The sequence below is a fragment of the Chiloscyllium punctatum genome, chromosome 40, assembly GCF_047496795.1.
Source record: "Chiloscyllium punctatum isolate Juve2018m chromosome 40, sChiPun1.3, whole genome shotgun sequence".
NCBI lineage: Eukaryota > Metazoa > Chordata > Chondrichthyes > Orectolobiformes > Hemiscylliidae > Chiloscyllium > Chiloscyllium punctatum.
In genome coordinates, this window is record NC_092778.1 from 49,819,804 (window position 1) to 49,844,675 (window position 24,872).

Consider the following 24,872-nt stretch of genomic DNA (forward strand, 5'->3'; position numbering starts at 1 on the left):
CCCCACTTGACTGGATGTTTGCAGCTCCAATGGGAACACTACTACCTGCAGGTTCCTTCCATGCCACTCACTTAGAAATACATTGCTGTTCCTTCACTGAGGCTGGGTCAAAACTCTCCCTCAGGGCATTATGGGCCTATCTACAGCACCTGGACTGCAGTGGTTCCAAAACGCAGCTCACCACGATCTTCTCAAGGGCAAATGGGAAGAGGTAATCAATGCTGGTCAGCCAGCAGCACCCACATCCCACAGGGGGATTTTGTTTTGTTTAAAAAGCGTGAAAATCGATACTAACAAACCTCTTCTTTCTGGCTAGCGAGAATTGCCTTGCTATTCACACCATGTTTGGAGAATGGGACTTTAGTTTCTCTCTGCATTGTAAATTTCCTTTTTGCTGACTTTGCCTCATTTTCCCAACAGATTCAGCAATACCAGCATCGCTCACGGGTGTCACTAGGTGAGAGGTGAGGGGGAATTTTAATGACTGTTTGCAATTAACAAATTGGATTTTTGCGAGGGACGGAGTTTTCTTTCCTGCCTTCCAATTGGTTTGAAGATCATTGCCACCCACTGTAATTCATTACATAACAGGGCTTCGACAAGGGAAAGTTCAGATAATCCGAGAGTTTAAAACCACATCGATCTGTGAGAGATTTCCCTTTGGAATCTTTTCAGTGAAGGAGCTGAGCTCGAATATAAACTGCGGCCCCTCCTGTTGCCAGTTTTGATTCCGGGATGTCGATTGTAAGTGTTTTCCCTGTGGATGCCGTCACCCTGGTGTTGCTGGGGGCTCTGACCATTATCCTCCTGCTGTATTTCAACAGCAGCTTGAAAAATCCTGGAGTCATCAACTTCCCCCCGGGACCCCCTTCTCTCCCAGTGATCGGGAACCTGCACATGTTGGATCTGAAGAAGCTGAACAAATCTTTGATGAAGGTAAGAGGGAGTTAGACTCGGACAGTGAATCAGAGGCCTGGTTTGCTCTTTCCCATTTGTGTTCAGCGTTTGGGGATGTGATTTTCTGCTCTGAAGGTGTGATCTCAATGTGAGTTATTGTCACCAATGCAAACCAACCAGAATCCAGCTGATATTACACCGAAATTGACACCATGTTGGCCAGGTAATGGAGTGTATTCGTCCCCTGTAATCTGATCACTCACATTAGTGGGAGTGTCTGAGTGTTTAAAGTTACTCGGGGATGAAAAGGCACCACAAATATATTGTGACAACAAACAGAAGTAAGAACGAATTTCAATGAAACTGTTGTGTGGGAGGGGGAGACCATATTCTTCTGCCTATCCATTGTCCACCAGGTGCAGAATTCTCTCAGGTACCAGTCAGCATGACATTTTCCATCCCCAGGGACAGTGGTGTGCAGCCTGGGTGTGTGGCCCATTAAACAGTCTGAAAGGTCACTGGTGTGGTGAATAGGAGATATTAACTGAAGAAACATTCACTGCCTTTAGACCAGTAAATGTCTTCCAGCATTGAAGCCAGATTATACGCTGGACTGTCACATCCTGCATCCTTACCCTTTAAATTTGTGCCCTGTCCCTCCCACACTTAATTCTTCATGTGTTAAACCACAAGGTAATGGATTTATTGGATTTCAGTCTCAAAGCTTCCTTTCCATCACAGGGATGCAAGTAGTTTCTGAAACCAACAATAGGAGCACAAGGCTGATGTAATCAGAGATTTGGCTTATGTACGGGCCAATCTCATGATGATTGAGTCTAGCTGTATCATTATACCTTGAGATGGTATAGGAGAGAGAGTGAACAGGATGTTAGTGAGAGTGTTTTACATTGTATTTGAGTGATGTACTGACAGAGCTGCATAAAGCTAAAGACATGTTGAGGATGTGAGAAATGGATTTGAAGCTGATGCCTTTGAAAGTTGTCTGAGGGTGAGCTGGAGCTGATGTGAATGTCCAGTGTAGATCCTGAGAGCTGGGGAGTGCTGCTGAGTGAGAGATCGATGTGTGGTTCATGGAACAGTCTGAAAGGTCACTGGTGTAATGAACAAATGGACGTGTCACGGAAAAACTTGTAATAATTTGTCAAGTAAACTTTTTCTTGAAGCTATCTGAGAAATATGGCAAAGTGTTTAGCATCAAGCTGGGGCCCACAACTGCAGTGGTGCTGACCGGTTATGAAGCAGTGAAGGATGCTCTCATCAACAATGCAGATGAATTTGGAGAAAGAGCACACATCCCGATATTTGAAGTGGTTTCAAAAGGACACGGTAATTTGCATCTTCACTGTTGTAAAACCTATCAGTTAAAGTCAGACTGTATTCTGTCCCTGTTTGGATAATGAATACTTTTTAGTGTTCGATAAAATTTAGTATTTCTAAAGTATTATGTTTTTTAAGAACTTAGAAAGATAAGAAAAAGCTGTTGTGTCTGATTGTAACCAATTCTATGTAATTTCTAAAACATATGGTTATATTTAATCATACATTATCCAATAACTATAACCATTATATGACAATTGGTGATGTTAGCATGGGGATATTTAGTAATTTCATTCAGCACCCTATTCTCTATGATTTTAGAACTGACACTAATATTATATTCAGCAATACATGAGGGTTATATTGGAGGGTTGGGAACACTGATTGTTCTGACAGTGACACATTAGCTCTTCTGAGAATAGCTCACTTTTATTTCAAGTTTCTGAATATCTTTGGTTTACAGAAGCTGATTGATCTCCAATCTAAAATTAATATGTGATCTAGCATCAACTGAGATTTTTGTAACATGCTAGAGCTTCAGAGGGGTGACCATATGGAGGTTTATAATATCATGAGGGGCATAGATAGGATAAGGTTTGTGAGAAGATTTGTAGCTCGAGTGCTCGTTATTGTGGTTCTGTTTGCCGAGCTGGGAATTTGTGTTGCAGACGTTTCATCCCCTGTCTAGGTGACATCCTCAGTGCTTGGGAGCCTCCTGTGAAGCGCTTCTGTGTTGTTTCCTCTGACATTTATGGTTGTTTGTCTCTGCCGCTTCTGGTTGTCAGGTCCTACTGTCCGTTGCAGTGGCCGGTATATTGGGTGCAGGTCGATGTGTTTGTTAGAATCTGTGGATGAGTGCCATACCTCTAGGAACTCCCGGCTGTACTCTGTTTGGCTTGTCCTATAATAGTAGTGTTGTCCCAGTTGAACTCATGTTGCTTGTCATCTGCATGTGTGATGACTAAGGATAGCTGGTTGTGTTGTTTCATGGCTATTAGGTGTTCATGGATGTGGATCGTTAGCTGCCTTCTTGTTTGTCCTATGTAGTGTTTTGTTCAGTCCTTGCATGGGATTTTGTACACTATGTTGGTTTTGCTCATGCTGGGTCCTTTGTCCTGGCGAGTTGTCTGAGAGTGGCTGCTGGTTTGTGTGCTGTTATGAGTCCTAGTGGTCGTAGTAGTCTGGCTGTCAGTTCAGAAATGTTCTTGAAGTATGGTAACGTGGCTAGTCCTTTGGGTTCTGGCATGTCCTCATTCCGTTGTCTTTCCATTAGGCATCTGTTGATGAAATTTTGGGGGTATCTGTTTTTGGTGAATACCTTGTAGAGGTGTTCTTCTTCCTCTTTTTGCAGTTCTGGTGTACTGCAGTGTGTTGTGGCCCTTTTGAACAGAGTCTTAATGCAACTTCTTTTGTTTGTGTTGGGGTGGTTGCTTTTGTAGTTCCTGACAACAAGGAAAAGACAAACACACAACCTCAACACCAAGACGAGGGAAGCACTAAAATCACTAAGAAATAATAAGAGCATAATCACACTACCAGTAGACAAAGGCAGAATGACAGTCATCCTGGACAAAGCAGAGTACATCCAGAAAGCGCAACAACTACTTGCCAATACCAACACCTACCAAAAGAGGGAGTTTGACCCCACTCCACAGCTCATCAATAGGATAAACAACACACTGAGGAACCTGCAAAAAAATGGACAGATAACCAGGTTTGACCTACAGAGAATGAAACCTGAAAGCAACAACACCCCCAGATTCTATGGACTACCTAAAGTGCACAAACCAGCCATCCCACTCAGACCCATCGTATTGCTACCAGGGACACCATCACACAAACTGGCTAAAGAACTACAACAGAAACTGAAACACCTGATGAGCAGATCCAGAAACACTATTCAGTCAACACAGGAATTCTTGGACATCATCAGAAATATACACATAGACGAGGAAGAAACTATGGTCTCATTTGATGTAATGGCACTGTTCACCTCTATCTACAAAACCCTAGCCAGAGAAACAGTAGCCAACCTGCTGGACAGACATAACAGACAACATGATGGGGAACCTATCATCAAAGACGGTATACTCAAACTACTGGACCTGTGCCTCACAACACACTTCACATTCAACAACCAAATATATGAATAAATCAACAGCATACCCATGGGCTCACCCATCTCTGGACTCATAGCAGAAGCTGTAATGCCAAAGACTAGAACAAACAGTCCTACTGCAAATTCAACCCAAACTCTGGGTCAGATATGTGGATGACACCTTTGTAATCATTAAAAACACAGAAATAGAGAACACACACCGGATCATCAACGCCACACTCACAGGAATCTGATTCACTGGAGAAGAAGAAAAGGACAACCAACTCCCATTTCTAGACGTGATGGTACAGAGAACACCGAACGGAGAATTCACCACAACGGTTTACAGGAAAGCCACACACACAGACCAAGTCCTGAACTATGAAAGCAACCACCCCAACACACACAAAAGAAGTTGCATCAAGACACTGTTCAGAAGGACCACAATGCACTGCAGTACACCAGAACTGCAAAAAGAGGAAGAAGAACACCTATACAATGTATTCACCAAAAACGGATACCCGTGCAATTTCATCAACAGATGCCTAAGGGAAAGACAACGAAATGAGGACATGCCATAACCCAAAGGACAAGCCACGTTACTATACATCAAGAACATTTCCGAACTGACAGCCAGACTACTGCGACCACTAGGACTCATAACAGCACACAAACCAACAGCCACTCTCAGACAACAACTCACCAGGACAAAGGATCCGATACCCAACATGAGAAAACCAATGTAGTGTACAAAATCCCATGAAAGGACTGCACAAAACACTACATAGGACAAACAGGAAGGCAGCTAATGATCCCTATCCATGAACACCAACTAGCCACAAAACAACACGACCAGCTATCCCTTAGCAGCCACACTCGCAGATGACAAGCAACATGAGTTTGACTGGGATAACACGACTGTTACAGGACAAGCCAAACTGAACAGCCAGGGAATTCCTAGATTCTGGATTAGTGGTGCTGGAAGAGCACAGCAGTTCAGGCAGCATCCGAGGAGCAGTAAAATCTACGCTTCGGGCAAAAGCCCTTCATCAGGAATAAAGGCAGAGAGCCTGAAGCATGGAGAGATAAGCTAGAGGAGGGGGGTGGTGGGGAGAAAGTAGCATAGAGTACAATAGGTGAGTGGGGGAGGGGATGAAGGTGATATGTCAGGGAGGAGGGTGGAGTGGATAGGTGGAAAAGAAGATAGGCAGGGAGGACAAGTCATGGAGACAGTGCTGAGCCGGAAGTTTGGAACTAGGGTGAGGTGGAGGAAGGGGAAATGAGGAAACTGTTGAAGTCCACATTGATGCCCTGGGGTTGAAGTGTTCCGAGGTGGAAGATGAGGCGTTCTTCCTCCAGGCGTCTGGTGGTGAGGGAGCGGCGGTGAAGAAGGCCCAGGACCTCCATGTCCTCGGCAGAGTGGGAGGGGGAGTTGAAGAAGTTTTCCTCCTCTCTCTACAAGAATCTCAGGGAGTCCCTCTCCCACTGCAACTCCCAGGTCATTCCCTCTGCCCTGAAGCTCTTCAACCATGTCGTGAAACAAACTCGCTACCACAGCCACATTTGCTTCCTCAGTGCTTGCCTCTGTAACCAACTCATCCCAAACGGACTCCAGGCCACCTTTAAACCAGCAGAGTTTGGACCCGAACAGGATAAACAGTACAGACTACAGATTCAAAAACACCAGCAACAGTTCTCCTTCAAGATCCTCCGCTCCACGCTTGCAGCAATGCGTCGGCACCTAACCTCTCTACAGTCAGCCCTGCCTCAGCTGAGGGCCACACTCTCTCAGAATTGCAAAGGACCCACTCTGTACTACATCCTCAGGAGAATTCATACTCTCAACAAACAGTATTTCAACTCCATCTCAAACATCAAAAACTGCAAGTACAACAAACTTTTATCTACCCACCTCCATAACCAGCGCTCCTCAATCATTCCAGAAGATTCCCTGGGCCTCTGGAACTGCTTGGACGCCATTAGCCATGTGGCTGGTGCAGCTGCCACCCCCACGCTGATTGATGTCACTTCCGCCCCCATCATGGCGGCTCCCACAACCATGTCCGCCCCTCACAATTCCTCATGCATCACACGTGACATCACTTCCACCTCTCACATCATCACTGATGTCACACGGTCAGTGACTTCCGCCACCTCTACTGCCGTGTCTGCCACCACTTCCACCCCACCAATGCCACTCACCTGCATTCTGCTGACACGCCCCCCCCCCCCCCCACAGATCCCACTATCACCATTCCCGTCCCCCAAAACCCTGAGGGGAACATCACCCCTGCTCATGACTCCACCCCCATTCCCCCCACTATCACACCCACTCCAGTTACAGGTTACGCTCCCACTCCCAGCTCCACACCCACACCAGATCCCTGCTCCCAGCCCTGCCGAGTTTTCACCATCCCTCCAGACCTTCCCCTCACTGAGGAAGAACGATCAGTCTTCACCAAAGGACTCACCTTCATTCCCCTCCGTCCATGCATCAATGAACTTAATACACGTCGTGACATCGAACAATTCTTCCGCCGCCTCCGCCTCCGAGCTTACTTTCACAATCAGGACTCCCGCCCACCTTCCGAGGACCCCTTCGCCCACCTCCAACACACTGCATCCACCTGGACACCCCGCGCTGGCTAATTACCTGCCCTCGACCTCTTCATTTCCAACTGCCACCAGGACATTAACCACCTCAACTTGTCTACCCCCTCCCCCACTCCAACCTCTCACCCTCACAACGCGCAGCCCTCCAATCCCAACCTCACCATCAAGCCAGCAGATAAAAGGGATGCAGTGGTAGTCTGGCGGACTGACCTCTACACTGCTGAAGCCAAACGCCAACTCGAGGACACCTCTTCCTACCGCCCCCTCGACCATGACTCCACCCCCCATCACCAAACCATCATCTCCCAGACCATACAGAGCCTCATCACCTGAGGGGATCTCCCACCCACAGCTTCCAACCTCATATTCCGGGAACCCCGCACTGCCCGGTTCTACCTCCTTCCCAAGATCCACAAGCCTGACCACCCTGGCCGACCCATTGTCTCAGCATGCCTCTGCCCCACTGAACTCATCTCTACCTACCTTGACACTGTCCTATCCCCCCTAGTCCAGGAACTCCCCACATATGTTCGAGACACCACCCACGCCCTCCACCTCCTCCAAGACTTCCGTTGCCCCGGCCCCCAATGCCTCATTTTCACCATGGAGATCCAATCCCTCTACACCTCCATGCGCATGACCAGGGCCTCCAAGTCCTCCGTTTTTTGCCTCTCTCAACATCCTCAACAGTACCCTTCCACCGACACACTCATTCGTTTGGCCAAACTGGTCCTCACCCTTAACAATTTGTCCTTCGAATCCTCCCACTTCTTCCAGACCAAAGGGGTAGCCATGGGCACACGTAAGGGCCCCAGCTATGCCTGTCTCTTTGTCGGCTACGTAGAACAGTCGATCTTCCATAATTACACCGGCACCACTCCCCACTTCTTCCTCCACTACATTGATGACTGCATTGGCACTACCTCCTGCTCCCGCGAGGAGGTAGAGCAATTCATCAACTTCACCAGCACATTCCACCCTGACCTTAAATTTACCGGGACCATCTCTGACACCTCGCTCCCCTTCCTGGACCTCTCCATCTCCATTAATGACGACCGACTTGACACTGACATTTTTTACAAACCCACCAACTCCCACAGCTACCTGGATTACACCTCTTCCCACCCTACCTCTTGCAAAAATGCCATCCCATATTCCCAATTCCTCCGCCTCCGCCGTATCTGCTCCCAGGAGGACCAGTTCCACCACAGAACACACCAGATGGCCTCCTTCTTTAGAGACTGCAATTTCCCTTCCCACATGGTTAGAGATGCCCTCCAACGCATCTCGTCCACATCCCGCACCTCCGCCCTCAGACCCCACCCCTCCAACCGTAACAAGGACAGAACGCCCCTGGTGCTCACCTTCCACCCTACAAACCTTCGCATAAACCAAATCATCCACCGACATTTCCACCACCTCCAAAAAGACCCCACCACCAGGGATATATTTCCCTCCCCACCCCTTTCCGCCTTCCTCAAAGACCGTTCCTTCCGTGACTACCTGGTCAGGTCCACAGCCCCCGACAACCCACCCTCCCATTCTGGCACCTTCCCCTGCCATTGCAGGAACTGCAAAATCTGCGCCCACACCACGTCCCTCACCTCCATCCAAGGCCCTAAAGGAGCCTTCCACATCCATCAAAGTTTTACCTGCACATCCACTAATATCATTTATTGAATCCGTTGCTCCCGATGCGGTCTCCTCTACATTGGGGAGACTGGGTGCATCCTAGCAGAGCGCTTTAGGGAACATCTCCAGGACACCCGCATCAATCAACCACACCGCCCTGTGGCCCAACATTTCAACTCCCCCTCCCACTCTGCCGAAGACATGGAGGTCCTGGGTCTCCTTCACCGCTACTCCCTCACCACCTGACGCCTGGAGGAAGAATGCCTCATCTTCTGCCTCGGAACACTTCAACCCCAGGGCATCAAGATGGACTTCAACAGTTTCCTCATTTCCCCTTCCCCCACCTCACCCTAGTTCCAAACTTCCGGCTCAGCACTGTCCCCATGACTTCTCCTACCTGCCTATCTTCTTTTCCACCTATCCACTCCACCCTCGTCCCTGACCTATCACCTTCATCCCCTCCCCCACTCACCTATTGTACTCTATGCTACTTTCTCCCCACCCCCACCCTCCTTTAGCTTATCTCTCCACGCTTCAGGCTCTCTGCCTTTATTCCTGATGAAGGGCTTTTTCCCGAAACGTCAATTTTACTGCTCCTCGGATGTTGCCTGAACTGCTGTGCTCTTCCAGCACCACTAATCCAGAATCTGGTTTCCAGCATCTGCAGTCATTGTTTTTACCTAGGGAATTTCTAGAGGCATGGCACTCATCCACAGATTCTATTAATAAACACATCGACCTGGACCCAATATACCGGCCACTGCAGCGGACAGCACGAACTGACAACCGGAAGCGGCAGATTCAAACCACTATAGATGCCAGAGGAAACAACACAGAAGCGCTTCACAGGAGGCTCCCAACCACTGAGGATGTCACCTAGACAGGGGACGAAACGTCTGCAACACAAATTCCCAGCTCGGTGAACAGAACCACAACATAGATAGGATAAATAGACAAGGTCTTTTCACTGGGGTGGGGGAGTCCAGAACTAGAGGGCATAGGTTTCGAGCGAGAGGTGAAATATATAAAGGGGATAAAAGGGGCAACTTTTTCATGAGAGGATGGTGCATGTGTGGAATGAGCTGCCAAAGGAAGTGGTGGAGGCTGGCGCAATTGCAACATTTGAAAGGCATCTGGATGGGTACATGAATAGGAAGGGTTTAGAGGGATATGGGCCAAGTGCTGGCAAATGGGACTAGATTAGGTTAGGATATCTGGTTGGCATGGATGAGTTGGACCGATGGGTCTGTTTCCGTGCTGTACGTCTTTCTGACTCTAAGATGGGTAGGAGGAGGTTTCAGGAGAGCACAAATGCTGATATAGACCATTTAGTTCAAATAACGTGTTTCTATTCTGTATGTTCAGTACAGACCTCTACTTGTAGACAATCTAATGCTTCATTTTATATGATCTTAATATATCCGATTAATTTTGAGGCTTCTAACACTTTATATTTAAATTAGTTATCAACTGACAACATTAATTTGATCTGTTAATTGCAGATATTTTTATATTTGACAGTTTTTTGACTTTTCAAACAAAAATGCTTTTAAAAGCGTTTGAACATATAATGGTGCTGTGATATGAAACATTCTCGTGTTCGATTGTTAATTAATCAATCTCATGTTGAGTGTAACACATCTTGAAGTAATGTAGAGAGCCTACTGCATTGCCATATAGCAATGTCACAATCAGTTGTATTCTTGTCTCTGAGTCAGATAGTGTGGGCTCAAGTTTCATCTCAGATTTGAACAAATAATCCAGGTTAATATTCCCAGGTAGTGGAGGAATACTGTATTGGAATTCTTCCCATCCTCCCTTTCCAGTGGGAATAAAATGTCACGTGGTGCTACTTAAAGAGGAGAACGTCCTAACTATTACTATGTTAATTTATGAGGAAAGATTATACAAATTAGGCCGATGTACTCTTAAAGGATTATCTGATTGAAGTTTTTGAGATAGTAACAGGAAAAGTATAAACAAGAAAAGAAATTGGAAAAGAAACAGGCTATAGACAGGAAAAACAGGAAGTACAGATTAACTGTTTCCATTGGTTGGGGATTCTAGAACGAGGGGCAACAGAGTCTGAGAAGCAGCGCCAGACCAAGCAGGCAAAATGGTAGGAAGCACTTGTACACCAAGAGGATTGTAGTTGTTTGGGACTCTCTTCCACAAATGACAGTGGATGCTGGATTAGTTGTTAATTTTAAATCTGAGGTCGGTGGTTTGTTAAGCAATGGAGTTTGATCACAGGTCACCCAGGAGCTCATTGAATTATGGGATAGGCTTGAGGGGCTGAAAGGCTTGCTCCTGTTCCTATGTTGCTATGTTCCTATTTGTCCCTCCATCAATATCTCCAAATTAAATAGTTTGTGGAAGCTCATTGTGTGTAAATTGGTTAGTGCATTTACTATATTCTAATAGTGACTACACCTGAAAAGTAACTCAGTGACTGAAGCATTTGGGATGCCCGGATGTTACCTTTAGAAGTGTTCTGTATAGAAATATTTCACGATGAGAAATGCAAACCTTTTTCACTTCATTGTGTGCTATTTCTCTTATTAGTCATGCCCATGATTCTATGAGGAAAGTTGTCAGTTTAAGTGAGGATTACAAGAGTGATGATAGTGTTTGCTTCTTTCTGATGGATTTAAGGTATTATTTTTGGTCATGGGGAGTCATGGAAGCAAATGCGAAGATTTGCCCTCAGCACATTACGAGATTTTGGAATGGGAAAGAAAACCATTGAAGACAAAATAATTGAGGAGTCAGATTTTCTGGTAAAAATCATTGATGCTTATCAAGGTGAGTTTGTGTAAGGTTACTGAACAGAATTACCATTGTTTCTTTTCTCTGTGTGCATTATTTATGATTTCAGATGTACATTAAAGAATCACATCAATCTGTATCACAGAAAGGGACCATTCAGGCCAATGTGTTTCAACAAGCTCTTTGTAAGACCAATCCAAAACTAACTGCAATTATTGTAGTATGCTCCCCCTGATGTGCACTCATATAGATCACACGTGATTGAATACACAAACTAGTTCATAGATGTCTAGTTCATCCATCTCTCAATTTGTGAACTGCTCTGTGGTTGCCCTGCTCAATTTGAATATTGAAGGAGTCTTCAATTCTGGTGAGAGTGACAGTTATCTCCTATCTACCTCCTTTCTATAGCCAAGGGAACATGCTTCAGGGTCTTACGTGAAGAGTCATGCAATTGTGGTTTCTTGTAAAGTGAAATACCACCATAGAAATTGGTATCCCATCACCAAATCACCGTTTATTTTAACATGCATAGTACTTAACTATTGTACTGCTTCCTCACAGCCAGCTCCCGGAATGGACAAAATCTCTGACACTCCTGTTTTTTTTTATTTTATTAAACAGTACAAAATATAGTTAGCAATAAACAGGAAGCAGCAGTTCATACAAAGACACGATATTCGGGGGAAAGGGCAGTAAAGCCAAACTCCAAACCACACTGTTCAACCAGTTTTCAGGGAGACCTCAAATGCCACTTCCATTCATCACAAAGATAACAGTAACAAACACAGGCAAGACAGTGTAATCAGATCAGAAACAGTGCATAGAACACAATTCAATATAGCTGTAAAAAAGATACGTGACACCCGTCCTCACCACAAACTGATCAGATCATCCTTGGCTAGCCTTCCTGTTTATTTTTTCTTTCTTCTGATGTTCCTGTTTGTTGATTTAATTACTCTTTCTTTTTGTCCCACACTACTACCTGACAGTGGTAATGCTTATTTATCCCCCGCACCCATGGTGTGTGTGTGTGTGTGTGTGTGTGTGTGTGTGTGTGTGTGTGTGTGTGTGTGTGTGTGTGTGTGTAGGTGTCACAGTGAAACAAGAAGTGAAAAACAGCAAGTGTGGAAATCTTTATTCAATCTCCCACCACCAGGAAGAATGGAAACACCCAAGTGGCCAAAAAGGGCAATACTGCATGATCAAACAGTGAAGGGGAGGGCAGGGATTAAATCAAAATAGAGTTGGAGGGGGAAATAATACACTCCACTCCCTGTGGTGCCCACTTTTACACTCTTGTTTACATCTGCCAACCAGGACTCTCTAATTAACAGCCCAGTCAGGGAGCTCCTATTCTGAGGTCCACCTGGCGAACCTCATTACAATCACTACAGAAAGGGTCAATACTCGATTGGGTGTAATGTTTAAAATTTCTTTTGCAGGCCAACCGTTTAATCCAACTATCCAGCTGAACTCTGCTGTGGCCAATATAATTTGTTCTATAGTTTTTGGTGACAGATTTGATTATGAGGATGAAAAGTTTGTCAGTTTAGTAAAGAGAGTGAATGAGAACATTCAACTTGTCGGTTCACCTGTGGCCCACGTAAGTTTCATCTTTCATTTGAATTACATCATTTGCAACTTGTAGTAAATGGAAGGGGTCTGTACGCGGAGCCTCATTAAATTTGTGGTGCAATATAATTGTCCATTACTTGCACAGTTAAGGCCTTAACTGACGTGAAGATAGGCAGGATGCACTAGGCCTGCCCCTCCTACACATAACAGGGTGGGCGGGTTTGGGGATGGGCAGGTGTGTGCCAGTGTCACCCACAAAGGTTTACAGCCTCCTGTGAATGTAAACCTGCTCATGAAACTATACCCATCAACTCCACTTTGAACAGACTCAATATATGCTGGCCTGGGGAGTAGATTCCAACAGTTAATGACACTTTGAGAGAACAAATCCGTACCCATCTCTGTGTATTTCAAACAGTGTCTTACTTTCAAATTTATAGTCTCTGTTTTAAATACTTTGACAAGTGAAAATATCCTCTCAATACTTGACAAGCTGTCACAAAATCTTGAGTCTCTGAATATACCTCTTATACATTGAAACTGAAACAGCAGGCTGTCCAACACAGAAGGCGATCATTTGGTCCAGTTTTCCTTCTCCAACACTTGAAAGAGTTGTGCAATTGGTCCAAGTCCCTTTCTTATTCCCATGATGCAGCAAACTGATTTTTTAAAGTATTTATCCAATTCCCTTTGGAAAGATATTGAATTTGTTTACACAACTGTTTCAGACATTGCATGACAATAATTATAGTAAAAAGCTATAATTATTCACAATATGCAAAAACCACTGTATTTGTCAAAGATTCATAACATTTAAAAGATTTATCTGACACTTATTTTGAAATTGCGAGTACTTCGATGTGAGCAGGTTATTAGTTTGTTTCAATATCTACCTTGATAACATGATGTTATTTTGATTCTGTAGCTGTACAATGCATTTCCACTCCTGAGATTCCTTCCAGGAAGACACAATAAAGTGTTTACCAATTCAGAAGAGACACTGAATTTCCTTAAAAGTTTCTTCAAAGAAAATCGTTATAAACTAGATGGCAGTGACCTGAGGAGTTTTATCGATGTGTTCATGATCAGACAACAGAAGGTTAAAAACCCTATTGTTTTTTCAGAGTTTTGCCACTTTCCCAAAGTTATACTTATGTATTTCAGAAAAAAAAGTCAACTTAGTTCAGTTCAGCATTGGCCTGATAGGCTGAATAGACTCATTTTTTGATGCAAAATGTATATGATTCTCAGTAAAGGGTGTGAAAAATATTGTTCTTTTCAGAAAGAGAGAACTGACAATTACACTGTCTTTCATAATCCCAGGATGACCCTAAGCATGTTATAGCTGATGAAGCAGTTTTGAATTGTCATCACCATCTGATGTAGATTTGTCCAAGATTAATAAAATCTGGTCAGAACCACATGGCTGTTTGTGGGACTTTACTCATGCACTTCCTACATTATACTATTGGCTGCACTACAAAAAGCACTTGTTATTGACTTTAAAGTGAAAAGCACAACAGATAGATTTATTTACGATGCATTGTTCTGAGAGGAGACAGCACCTCAGAATAACACCTTAAGACTGCACCTCTGACAGTTTGGCCTCCCTCAGTACTATGCTGGAGTAAACATAGAGAAGCCTTTTTTTCCTGGTCCCTGTTCTGAGCTGCAATACCCAATAATCAATTTGTGAGTTTAACTATGCATCATAGGACCGACAGCAAAGGTTTCAATTCAATTCTGAGCTGTTGCATTGTTTGTCTTGCTTTCAGGAATCGGACAACCCTAATTCATACTTCCATGAAGACAACTTAATGTTCACAACTAGTAACCTGTTTGCTGCAGGGATGGAGACCACCTCAACCACTCTTCGTTGGGGAATGCTTCTGATGATGAAATATCCAGAGATCCAGAGTAAGAAGCACTCTGATTAATTCCTCTCTGGAGCTGACCTTGTTGGATGTATTTCTTAATATTTTTTATTGTGATTGAGATTTTGATCTTGTTTGAAAATATCTTGGCAGCATTTCCAATCACTTTAAAAACATGCTCGGATTGCAGGAAAGGTTCATGAGGAAATTATCAGAGTTATTGGATCTGAGCGACATCCCAGAGTTGAAGATCGGAAAGATATGCCGTACACTGATGCAGTGATCCATGAAATCCAGAGGTTTGGGGACATCGTACCACTGGGCATAACACATGAAACAACAGTGGACGTAAATTTCAGAGGATACTTCATTCCAAAGGTACCCTCAGGAAAGGCTGGCTGCATTCAGGGCCTAATAGACAGACAATAGGGAGGAAGTAAGGGAACATTGAAACCTGATGCACTGTGCACCATGAGTACCTGAATGATTCAAGCTCATCAACTTATATTTGTTACGCTATTTAGAATAATATGGCAATGTCTGACTACATTTGTGTATTTTATTAATGTTGCAATATGCGCAGGTAATGGAGGAAAAGAGAAGGAGTGGAGAAATAATTGAAAAGATATGGCTTGATCACAACTTTTGTATTTGTAGATGTAGTAAAGCAACCCAAAAATCTACACAGAGTTATTGATGAATAATTAACACCAGAAGCCATAAAATGATAGACATAGACATGTAGCCAAAAGCTTAGTCGAAAGGAAGGTTTTAAGGAACTTGTTAAAGGAGGAGAGTGGGGATACAAGATTTGAGGACTCAGGCCACTGCGGGCACAGCCATCAATCCTGGAGTGATTCAAATCAGGATGCTCAGGGGATTACAATTAGAATGGAAATGGTATTTCTGAATTTCAAGTGCATTTATGAATGAGAAATTGTGTAATTATTTTCAACAGTGCCTTTGCATTTTAACAATCATAACATAATACAGATACGATATTTTAATATCTGTAGGGAACCCATGTAATCCCATTGCTGTCCTCTGTGCTGTATGATAAAACCCAATGGGAAAAACCAAATGAGTTCAACCCATCTCACTTTCTGAATGCTGAGGGCAAGTTTGTGAAGAGAGATGCCTTCATGCCTTTCTCTGCAGGTAACATCACTGATTAACTTTTTGAATGATATGTGAGTAAAATAATCCATCCCTAGCTGGGGAGAATAAGATCTAGGAGATGCATCATTGAGGGAATTTTAGTTTTGTTAGGGCAACCCAATGGCTCAGTGGTTAGCACTGCTGTCTCCCAGTGCCAGTGACCCTCCCCGTGTGTGTGTGTCTGCGTGGGTTTCCTCCGGGTGCTTAGTTTCCACCCACTGTCCAAAGCTGTGCAGGTCAGGTGGATTGGCCATGCTAAATTGCCCATAATATTCCAGGTGCGGCCTTACCAGTGTCTTGAAGAGCTGAAACTCCATCCCCCTACCAATAAACGCCAACTCATCTTCTTAACATATGCCTTCTTAACAAAGCCATCAACCTGTGTGGCAACTTTCAGAGATTTATGCACCTGGACACCGAGATCTCTCTTTTCATCAACACTGTCAATAATTTTACCATTATCTCAGTACTCTGCATTCCTGTTATTTCTTCTGAAGTGAACTACCTCACACCTTTCCGCATTAAACTCCAATTGCCACTTATCAGCCCAGCTCTGCATCTTACCTGTGTCCCTCTGTAACGTACAACATCCTTCGGCACTATCCATAACTCTGCATACCTTAGTGTCATCTGCAAATTTACTAACCCATCCCTCTACACCCACATCCAGATCATTTATAAAAACAACAAACAGCAGTGGCCTCAAAACAGATCCTTGCAGCACAACACTGGTAACTGAACTCCAGGATGAATATTTCCCATCAACCACCACCCTCTGTCTTCTTTCAGCTAACCAATTTCTGATCCAAACTGCTAAATCACCTTCAATCCCGAAACACAGTATTTTGTGTAATAGCCTACCGCACGGAACCTTATCAAATGCCCCTGAAGTCCATATACACCACAGCAACCACTTTGCCTTCATCCACCTGTTTTGTCACCTTCTCAAACAACTCAATAAGGTTAGTGAGTCACAACCTACCCTTCACAAATCTGTGTTGACTATCCCGATTCAAATTATTCTTTTCCAGATAATAAATCCCCTCTCTTCAAACCTTTTTCCAACACCTTACCCACAACCGAAGTAGGGCTCACTGGCCCATACTTACCAAGGTTGTTCCAACTCCCTTCCTAAAACAAGGGAAGACCATTTGCTATCCTCCAGTCTTCTGGCACTATTCTTGTTGACAATGAGGACATAAAGATCGAAGCCAAAGGCTCAGCAATCTCCTCCCTGGCTTCTCTAAGAATCCGAGGATAAACCCAATCGGCCCAGGGGTCTTATCTATTTTCAGATCTTCCAAAATTGCTGAAACCTCCTCTTTGTCAACCTCAATCCCAACTAATCTTGCGACCTGGATCTCCACATTCTGACTAACATTGCCCATTTCCAATGTGAATACTGACAAAAAGTATTCATCACGTGTTTCCCCATGTCCTCAGATTCCACAGACCACTTTCCACTCCTATCCTTGATTAGCTCTAATCTTACTCTCGTTATTCTTTTATTCCGGATGTACCTATAGATCCACCAACAACTTTTCATGTCCCCTCCTGGCTCTTCTTAGACATCTCTTTAGATCTTTTCTGGTTAACCTATAACACTCAAGCCCCCTAACTGAGGCTTCACGCCTCATCCTCACACAAGCCAACTTCTTATTGTTGACAAGAGCTTCAATTTAGAGTCATAGAGTCATAGAGATATACAGCATGGAAACAGACCCTTCAGTCCAACTCATTCATGCCAACCAGACATCCCAACCCAATCTAGTCCCACCTGTCAGCACATGACCCATATCCCTCCAAACCTTTTCTATTTGTATACTCATCCAGATGCCTTTCAAATGTTGCAATTGTATGAGCCTTCACCACTTCCTCTTGCAGCTCGTTCCATACACATTCACGCTTCTGCATGAAAGAGTTGCCCCTTAGGTCCCTTTTATATCTTTCCCTCCTCACCCTAAACCTATGCCTTCTAGTTCTGAACTCCCTGTCCCCAGGGAAGAGACTTTACACTATCCATGCCCCTCATGATTATATAAACCTCTATAAGGTCACCACTCAGCCTCCGATGCTCCAGGGAAAACAGCCCCAGTCTATTCAACCTCTTCCTATAGCTCAAATCCTCCAACCCTGGCAACATACTCGTAAATCTCTTCTGAACCCTTCCAAGTTTCACAACATCCTTCTGATAGGAATGTGACCAGAATTGAAAGCAATATTCCAACAGTGGCCTAACCTATGCCCTGTACAGCTGCAACATAACCTTCCAACTCATGCACTCAATACTCTGACCAATAAAGGAAAGCATACCAAACGCCTTCTTCACTACCTATCTACCTGCAACTCCACTTTCAAGGAGCTATGAACACGCACTCCAAGGTCTGTTGGTTCAGCAACATTCCCCAGGACCTTACCATTAAGTGTATAAGTCCTGCTAAGATTTTCTTTCTCAAAATGCAGCCAACTTCTTTCGTAAACTATGGCTCCTTCTCTCAACAACTTCCACTCTGCCTGATAAGATACGTACTTACCAAGGACCCGCAGTATCTGTTCCTTGAATGAGCTCCACATTTCAACTGTGTCCATTCCCTGCAGTTTCTTTCTCCATCCTATGCATATTAAATCTTGCCTAATTGCATCATAATTGCCTTTCCCCCCAGTTATACCTCTTTCCCTGCAGTATATACCTCCCTGCCTAACCCTGCCCATTTCTATTGTAAACGTAACTGAATTATGGTCACTATCACCAAAGTGCTCACCTACCTCCAAATCTAATCTCTGACCGGGTTCATTCCCCAGTACCAAATCCATTATGGCATCGCCCCTTGTTAGCCTGTCTATATACTGTGTCAGAAAACTCTCCTGCACACGTTGAACAAAAACTGACCCATCTAAACTACTTGGACTATAGTATTCCCAGTCAATATTGGGAAAGTTAAAGTCCTCCAAAACAACTACCCTGATATTCTCACTCCTATTGAGAATTATTTTTGCTATCCTTTCCTCTACATCCTGGAACAATTTGGAGGCCTACAGAAAACTCCCAACAGGGTGACCTCTCCTTTCCAGTTTCTAACCTCAGCCCAAACTACCTCAGTAGATGAGTCCTCAAACACTCTAGCAGCTGTTGTAATACTACCCTTGATGAACAAAGCCACACCACCCCCTCTTTTACTATCATCTCTGTTCTGACTGAAACATCTAAATCCTGTAATCTGCAACAACCATTCCTGTCCCTCCTCTAGCCATGTCTCTGAAATAGCCACAACATTGAAATCCCAGGTACCAACCCATGCTGCAAGTTCACCCACCTTATTCTGGATGTTCCTGGCATTGAAGTACACACATTTCAAACAAACATCCTGGTTGCTGATGCCCTCTTGTGACCTTGTAAACCTATCCCTGACCTCATTACCTTCAACCTCCTGCACACTGGAACTACAATTCAGGTACCCATCATCTTGCTGCATTATTTTAAACCCCCTGAAGAGCGTTAGCAAATTCCTCCCCACCCAGGATATTGGTATCCCTCTGGTTCAGGTGAAGACCATCTTGTTTGTAGAGGTCCCATCATTCCCAGAAAGAGCTCCAATTATCCAGGAATCCAAAACTCTCCTTCCTGCACCATCCTTGCAGCCACATGTTCAGCTCCACTCTCTCCTTGTTCCAAGTCTGTTTGTTCTAGCTCTAAACTTCCATCCTAGCTCCCTGAATTTTTGCCTTAGATCCCCAACTTTCTTCCTACTATGTTGTTGGTGCCTTTGTGGATCACAACTTGGGGCTGCTCCCCTCCCCCCTCATCCCGAAAACATGATCAGAGACATTATGAATCCTGGCACCTGGGAGGCAACAAACCAATCATGAGTCTCTCTCGTTCCCACAAAATCTCCTATTTGTCCCCCTAGCTTTGGAGTTTCCAATTACTAAAGCTCTGCTCCTCTTCTCCCTTCCTTTCCAAGCAGCAAGGACAGACTCTGCGCAAGAGACCTGTGCCCTATTGCTTACCCCTGGTAGGTTGCCCTCCCACCAAAAGTATCCAAAACGTTATACTTGTTTTTGAGGAAACCACCACAGGAGATCCCTGCACTGCCTGCCGCTTCCCTTTCCTACCCCTTACGGTAACCCATCTGTCTTCTTCACATAGCCGTGGAGTAACTATCTCCCTGTAACTCTCAATAACCCCCTCGGCCTCCCAAAGGATCCGAAGTTCATCCAGCGCCAGTTCCCTAACATGGTTCTCGAGGAGCTGGAATTGGGTGCACTTCCCACAAATGAAGTCAGCAGGGACACTGGAGGTGACCCTTATCTGCCACAGAACGCAGGAGGAACATTCAACTTCCCTAACCGCCATTCCCACTATTCTAAATTCCCAAATAGACCGCTGAAAAATGTGAAACTCGAAAGAAAGCACTTACCACCTTACCAACCGATGTACAGGACAATTTTTTGGTTAGAGGAGGAGGATGGGTGGGAAACACTACCCGATTAGTGTTTTGGGTAAAGCAACCGCCCAAATGTGTAACCTTGTGAGCAGCCTCCTGCTCAACGCTCCTGTGCTTCCTGCTGCTGGAACAACAAACTACAGTCAGCAACGTATCTCATCGATAAATTTCACAATCCTGAAAACATTGGCCTCTAAGTGATTAAGTTATATTGTTCCAAAAAGGAAGCATAAAACAGCAAGATCCTGTTTGTTATAAAAAAAATTGTGAACACCATTGTGTGATGAAGAGTTGCTTTGACACTTCTGTTTCTGCAAACGTGTTTTTGCAGGTCGAAGGATTTGTGCTGGTGAGACCCTGGCTAAAATGGAGCTGTTCCTCTTCTTTACTACACTGATACAAAAATTTAAGTTTCATGTCCCACCGAATGTTAGTGAACTGGAACTCGAGTCTGGAGTGGGTTTTACTTCGTACCCAAAGTACCAAACTGTGTGTGCTGTGCGTCGCTGATGTAGCCACCTCATTCATGATTTAACGTGATTTTCATTTGCACAAACATTTAATCATCTGAATAAAAGTATTCCCTTGTTTCTTCACACAGTGCCTGTCAAATTGGGTTGAGTCAACATCATTATATTTACTTCTATGATGTGACATTCACTGTACAAACTAGCTTTGTCACAAAACACAAAGGAGTTAGAAGGATCAGTGAATTAAGAAACATGACTGTGAATTTCCTGAAGTTGCCCAGTGATTTATGCCCCAATTTTCATCACATAAATGACATCAAATCCTTAATTTTGAAGTTAAGTTTAATAATTTGTTAGAGTCCCTGATTAATTGTCCATAGGATATATTGAATAAAATATCTCTCTCAACCGAACCTATGTAGTTGTTTGTGTTAAAGAGCTGGGTGTTTGACATTAAGTAATGGGAGGGTACTAAATCAGTTGTATCATTCCCAAGTTTGAGTGACAAATGCATTACATAATTTCATTGATCTGTATAAACACAGCTTTCATTACACAAGCATTTACCATCGATCATTCTTAAATGGCACCTCCCAATGAAATTCGCCACCTACCCCACCAATTTGCCTGTTTGCTTAATGTATGATGGTGAACAGACATTTGTACAGTCTACAAATTACCCTGCAAAGTAAACATGAAGGTTGTCAACTCTGGACATATTCCTGGAGGTTTAATTATTTAACCTCAAGTCTCTGCCTAATGTCACTTCCATCAGTCGACCATCCTGTGTCCTGCCCAGCCAATTATTGAAGAGCCTCTTTCTTACACAGTTTGATCATTCTTCACAATCAGCCTTTTATTCCCCCATTATCTTTTCTTTACATAAATAGTAACTTCTCAAAAAAAAATCATGCTAGCAAGATTTGAGAAGATTTGTAGCTCAGGTTGAGGTTCTGGATGTGAATTCCGCAAGCAAATTCACATCTTAAAAAATCATGTCCCTGTGATATTTTTGCTGAGTTGAACATATCAACGTTTTGGGGATTCATCTTTAATTCCTGGAGACTTGAGACAGTTTGAGGGTTGACAACAGTGCACTGGCCTTCAAACTTTTAGATAATTTGCAAGGTTACTTTCTGGCAGGGAAAATGGATACTGATGGTTCATGTAAGATTTTAATCCATTTGGTTAAGCTGCATTCAATTCTGGTCACCACATTACAAAAAGGGTGTGGAAGATTTGGAGAAGATGCAGTAGAGGTTTATCATGCTGCTGCTTGGAAGAGAAGGTATGAGCTACATAAGGAGAGGCTGGTCAAACTGGGATTGTTTTCTCTGGAGTGGCAGAGTCTGAGAGGAGACCTGATAGAAGGTTGTTAGTCAGGATCTTTTTCCCAGAGATGAAACATCTAATACTAGAGGGCATGGGTTTCAGGTAAGAGGGAGAAGTTCAAATGAGATGGGAGGGGCAAGTCTTTAACACGGAGAGAGGTAGGTGCCTGGAACATGCTTCCATCTGAAGGCAGATATGACGGCAGTGTTTAAAGGATTTTTACATAAGCACATGAATAAATATATCCCTCCAGGGCTCTGGGCCATCGGCAGACAGAAGGGATTAGTTTAACTCGATGTCATGTATGATACAACACTGTGGGCTGAAGGGTCTGTTCCATGCTGTACTGTTCAATATTCTATAATTATATATATTTTAGTCTACTTTTCAGTTTTGTCTTTAGGACACGTTTAAATCATAGAATAATAATGTATGGAAGGAGGCTTATTGTGTTTATTGCTGACTCTTTGATGCAGATATCCATACTCTTTCCACGATAAGCCCGGGGAAGTAATCCCAGTTGGGTATTTATACTTTTGGAAGTTCTGATTAAGGCAGCAAAATCCAATTCTTAATCCAATCCAATTCATAATCCAATTCGCTGTGTAATTTTTTTCTCAGATAGCCTTGGAAATTTTGATAATTAAATTGATGATCCTGATGCCATTGGAAGCAGATTTTCTTTATCTGTGATTAAATATTTCATGATTTTGTAAACTATCAAATCGTTTCCATGCTAAATAACTTTGTTGTCCCAAAATATGGTTCAGTAGTTGATGAACTCTTGTTGCTGTGCTCTTAATAAATTAGATGTTGCAATGTTCATTGTGTATCATTTACTTTCTTTATCATCCAAGCCTTGAATGTCAATTTTATCCTTGTATTCACTGTCTCCTTTTAGTAAGTTCAGGTGTTAACATTGAAGTCTATTGTTTAGTTTCATTTGATCACAGGGGTTGGTTAGTTTTAACAATCAGCAAATGCTGAGAAGCTGTAAATGCTGCATTGTAGGTCAGGACTACCCTGAAACATTGGCTGCAGCTCTGCTTTAAATAAGGTTTTTTTTGAGGTTGAGATGTCATACTGTTCACTCATGCAGTAGGGGTTAGAGTGGCACTGTGGCCCTTCACCCCCATTTTGCAGACTGTAGCGAAGGACAGTGGTGGTAGAAGATTGAAATATTTTCCTCAACATATTTGACCAGAAATCTCTCAGAGTGGGAGACCAACTGTTCACAATTTGGAAAGATTTGCAGGTTGAAGCTCAAACTATTTGGCCACATTATGAACATCTCTTCCTCACTCATTAAGTTGTGCCATCGAGACCTCAGAATCAAACATTCTGAATAAGACAATCCCTTCATTTTCAGGAACCAGCCTAGTGAGCCTTCACTGAATTCTTCCGATGTAAGTGAATCTCTCCTTCAGCAAGAGTTCAAACCAGAATATTCCATATGTGGTCTAACCAGTGCCCCGGACAGTTCTAGTAAAATGTCCTTGATGTGTACTTATATCAGAATGTTGGACTGTTACTTTAAGAGTCTGATTTACACAATGTGATAATGACGTTACCAGCCAGTTTGGAGGAATACAATACAGACTCGCTTGCTGTCCGGTGGAGTGAACATTTGCTTAAAGTTGCCTTCACAGTTTGTCATACTGTACTCTTTATGCCAGATTTTTTGGCTACTCACTCAACTTATTTATATCTGTCTGTAGTTCCCAATTAGTAAGCTCCCTACGACATTTTCAGAATTTATGTTCTTGCCTATCTTTCTGTCATCTGCAAATTTAGCTAACATGTCGTTGTTCCTCTTACATAAATCATTGATGTAAATGTTAAAAAACAGAGGTCCAGCAGAGAGTTCTGTCAGTCTCCACTCATCACAATCTGCTAGACAGAAAAAAAACTCTATGCTCTCTGTTTGCTGTCAGCCAGCCCATCCTCTGGTCATGCACGTCCTCTGTTACCTCCTGCATCATGAGCTCCTTTTTTGCACAATAACCCTTTATGTGGCTTCCTGTCAAACATCTTCTGGAAATCCAAGTGTGACATGTCTCCAGGCTCTAACTTATCCACAGTACATGATGCTCCCTTAAGGAACTTCAATAAATTGGTTAAGCATGATTTCCCTTTCACTAATCCACGCTGACCCTTGTAACCTTTATCTTTCCTTCAGGTATAACCTCCTCTGTGCTCGAATTCTGACATTGCCTGAAGGGCAGACCTCAAGCTAACCAGCCTCTACTTTCTTGTTCCCAGCCTCCCTCTCTTCTTGAATTGAAGAGTTTTATTTACTCCTTTCCAGCCTAATGGAACCTTTCCAGAATCTAGGGTACTTTGGAAAATGAACACTAATGCGTCTGCTACCTCATTAGCCACCTCTTTTAAGACCTTAAAGTTAAGCCTACCAAGGCCCAGGGACTTGTTAGCTCAGAGTTTCAGTTTGTTCAGTACTGTTTCCCAAATGACTGTAATGTCACCATGTTTCTGACTCTCTTCAATATAAATGATTTGGATGAGAGTTTAGGAGATATGGCTGGTATGTTTGTGAATGACATGAAGATTGATGGTATAGTAGACAGTGAAGTCAGTTATCTGGGAATGCAGTGAGATCTCGATTAACTGGGCCAGTGGGCTGAGCAATGGCAGATGGAGGTTAATTTAA

The 24,872-nt window shown here is 43.6% G+C and overlaps 1 protein-coding gene across 2 annotated transcripts; it reads left to right on the top strand.

Moving 5' to 3' along the window:
* The first annotated feature begins 728 nt into the window (after positions 1 to 728).
* On the top strand, positions 729 to 23,027 carry LOC140464591 (cytochrome P450 2K4-like). 2 transcript variants are annotated; one of them, XM_072559844.1, is made up of 9 exons: positions 729 to 936; positions 2,082 to 2,244; positions 11,234 to 11,383; positions 12,793 to 12,953; positions 13,851 to 14,024; positions 14,701 to 14,842; positions 14,990 to 15,177; positions 15,816 to 15,957; positions 20,734 to 23,027. In XM_072559844.1, exons 1-9 carry the CDS (start codon positions 736 to 738, stop codon positions 20,910 to 20,912), a joined length of 1,500 nt encoding a protein of 499 aa, XP_072415945.1. In that variant the 5' UTR covers positions 729 to 735; the 3' UTR covers positions 20,913 to 23,027. The 2 variants fall into 2 exon arrangements, with proteins under 2 accessions (XP_072415945.1, XP_072415946.1); XM_072559845.1 differs by lacking the exon at positions 13,851 to 14,024.
* The last annotated feature ends 1,845 nt before the right edge of the window (positions 23,028 to 24,872 follow it).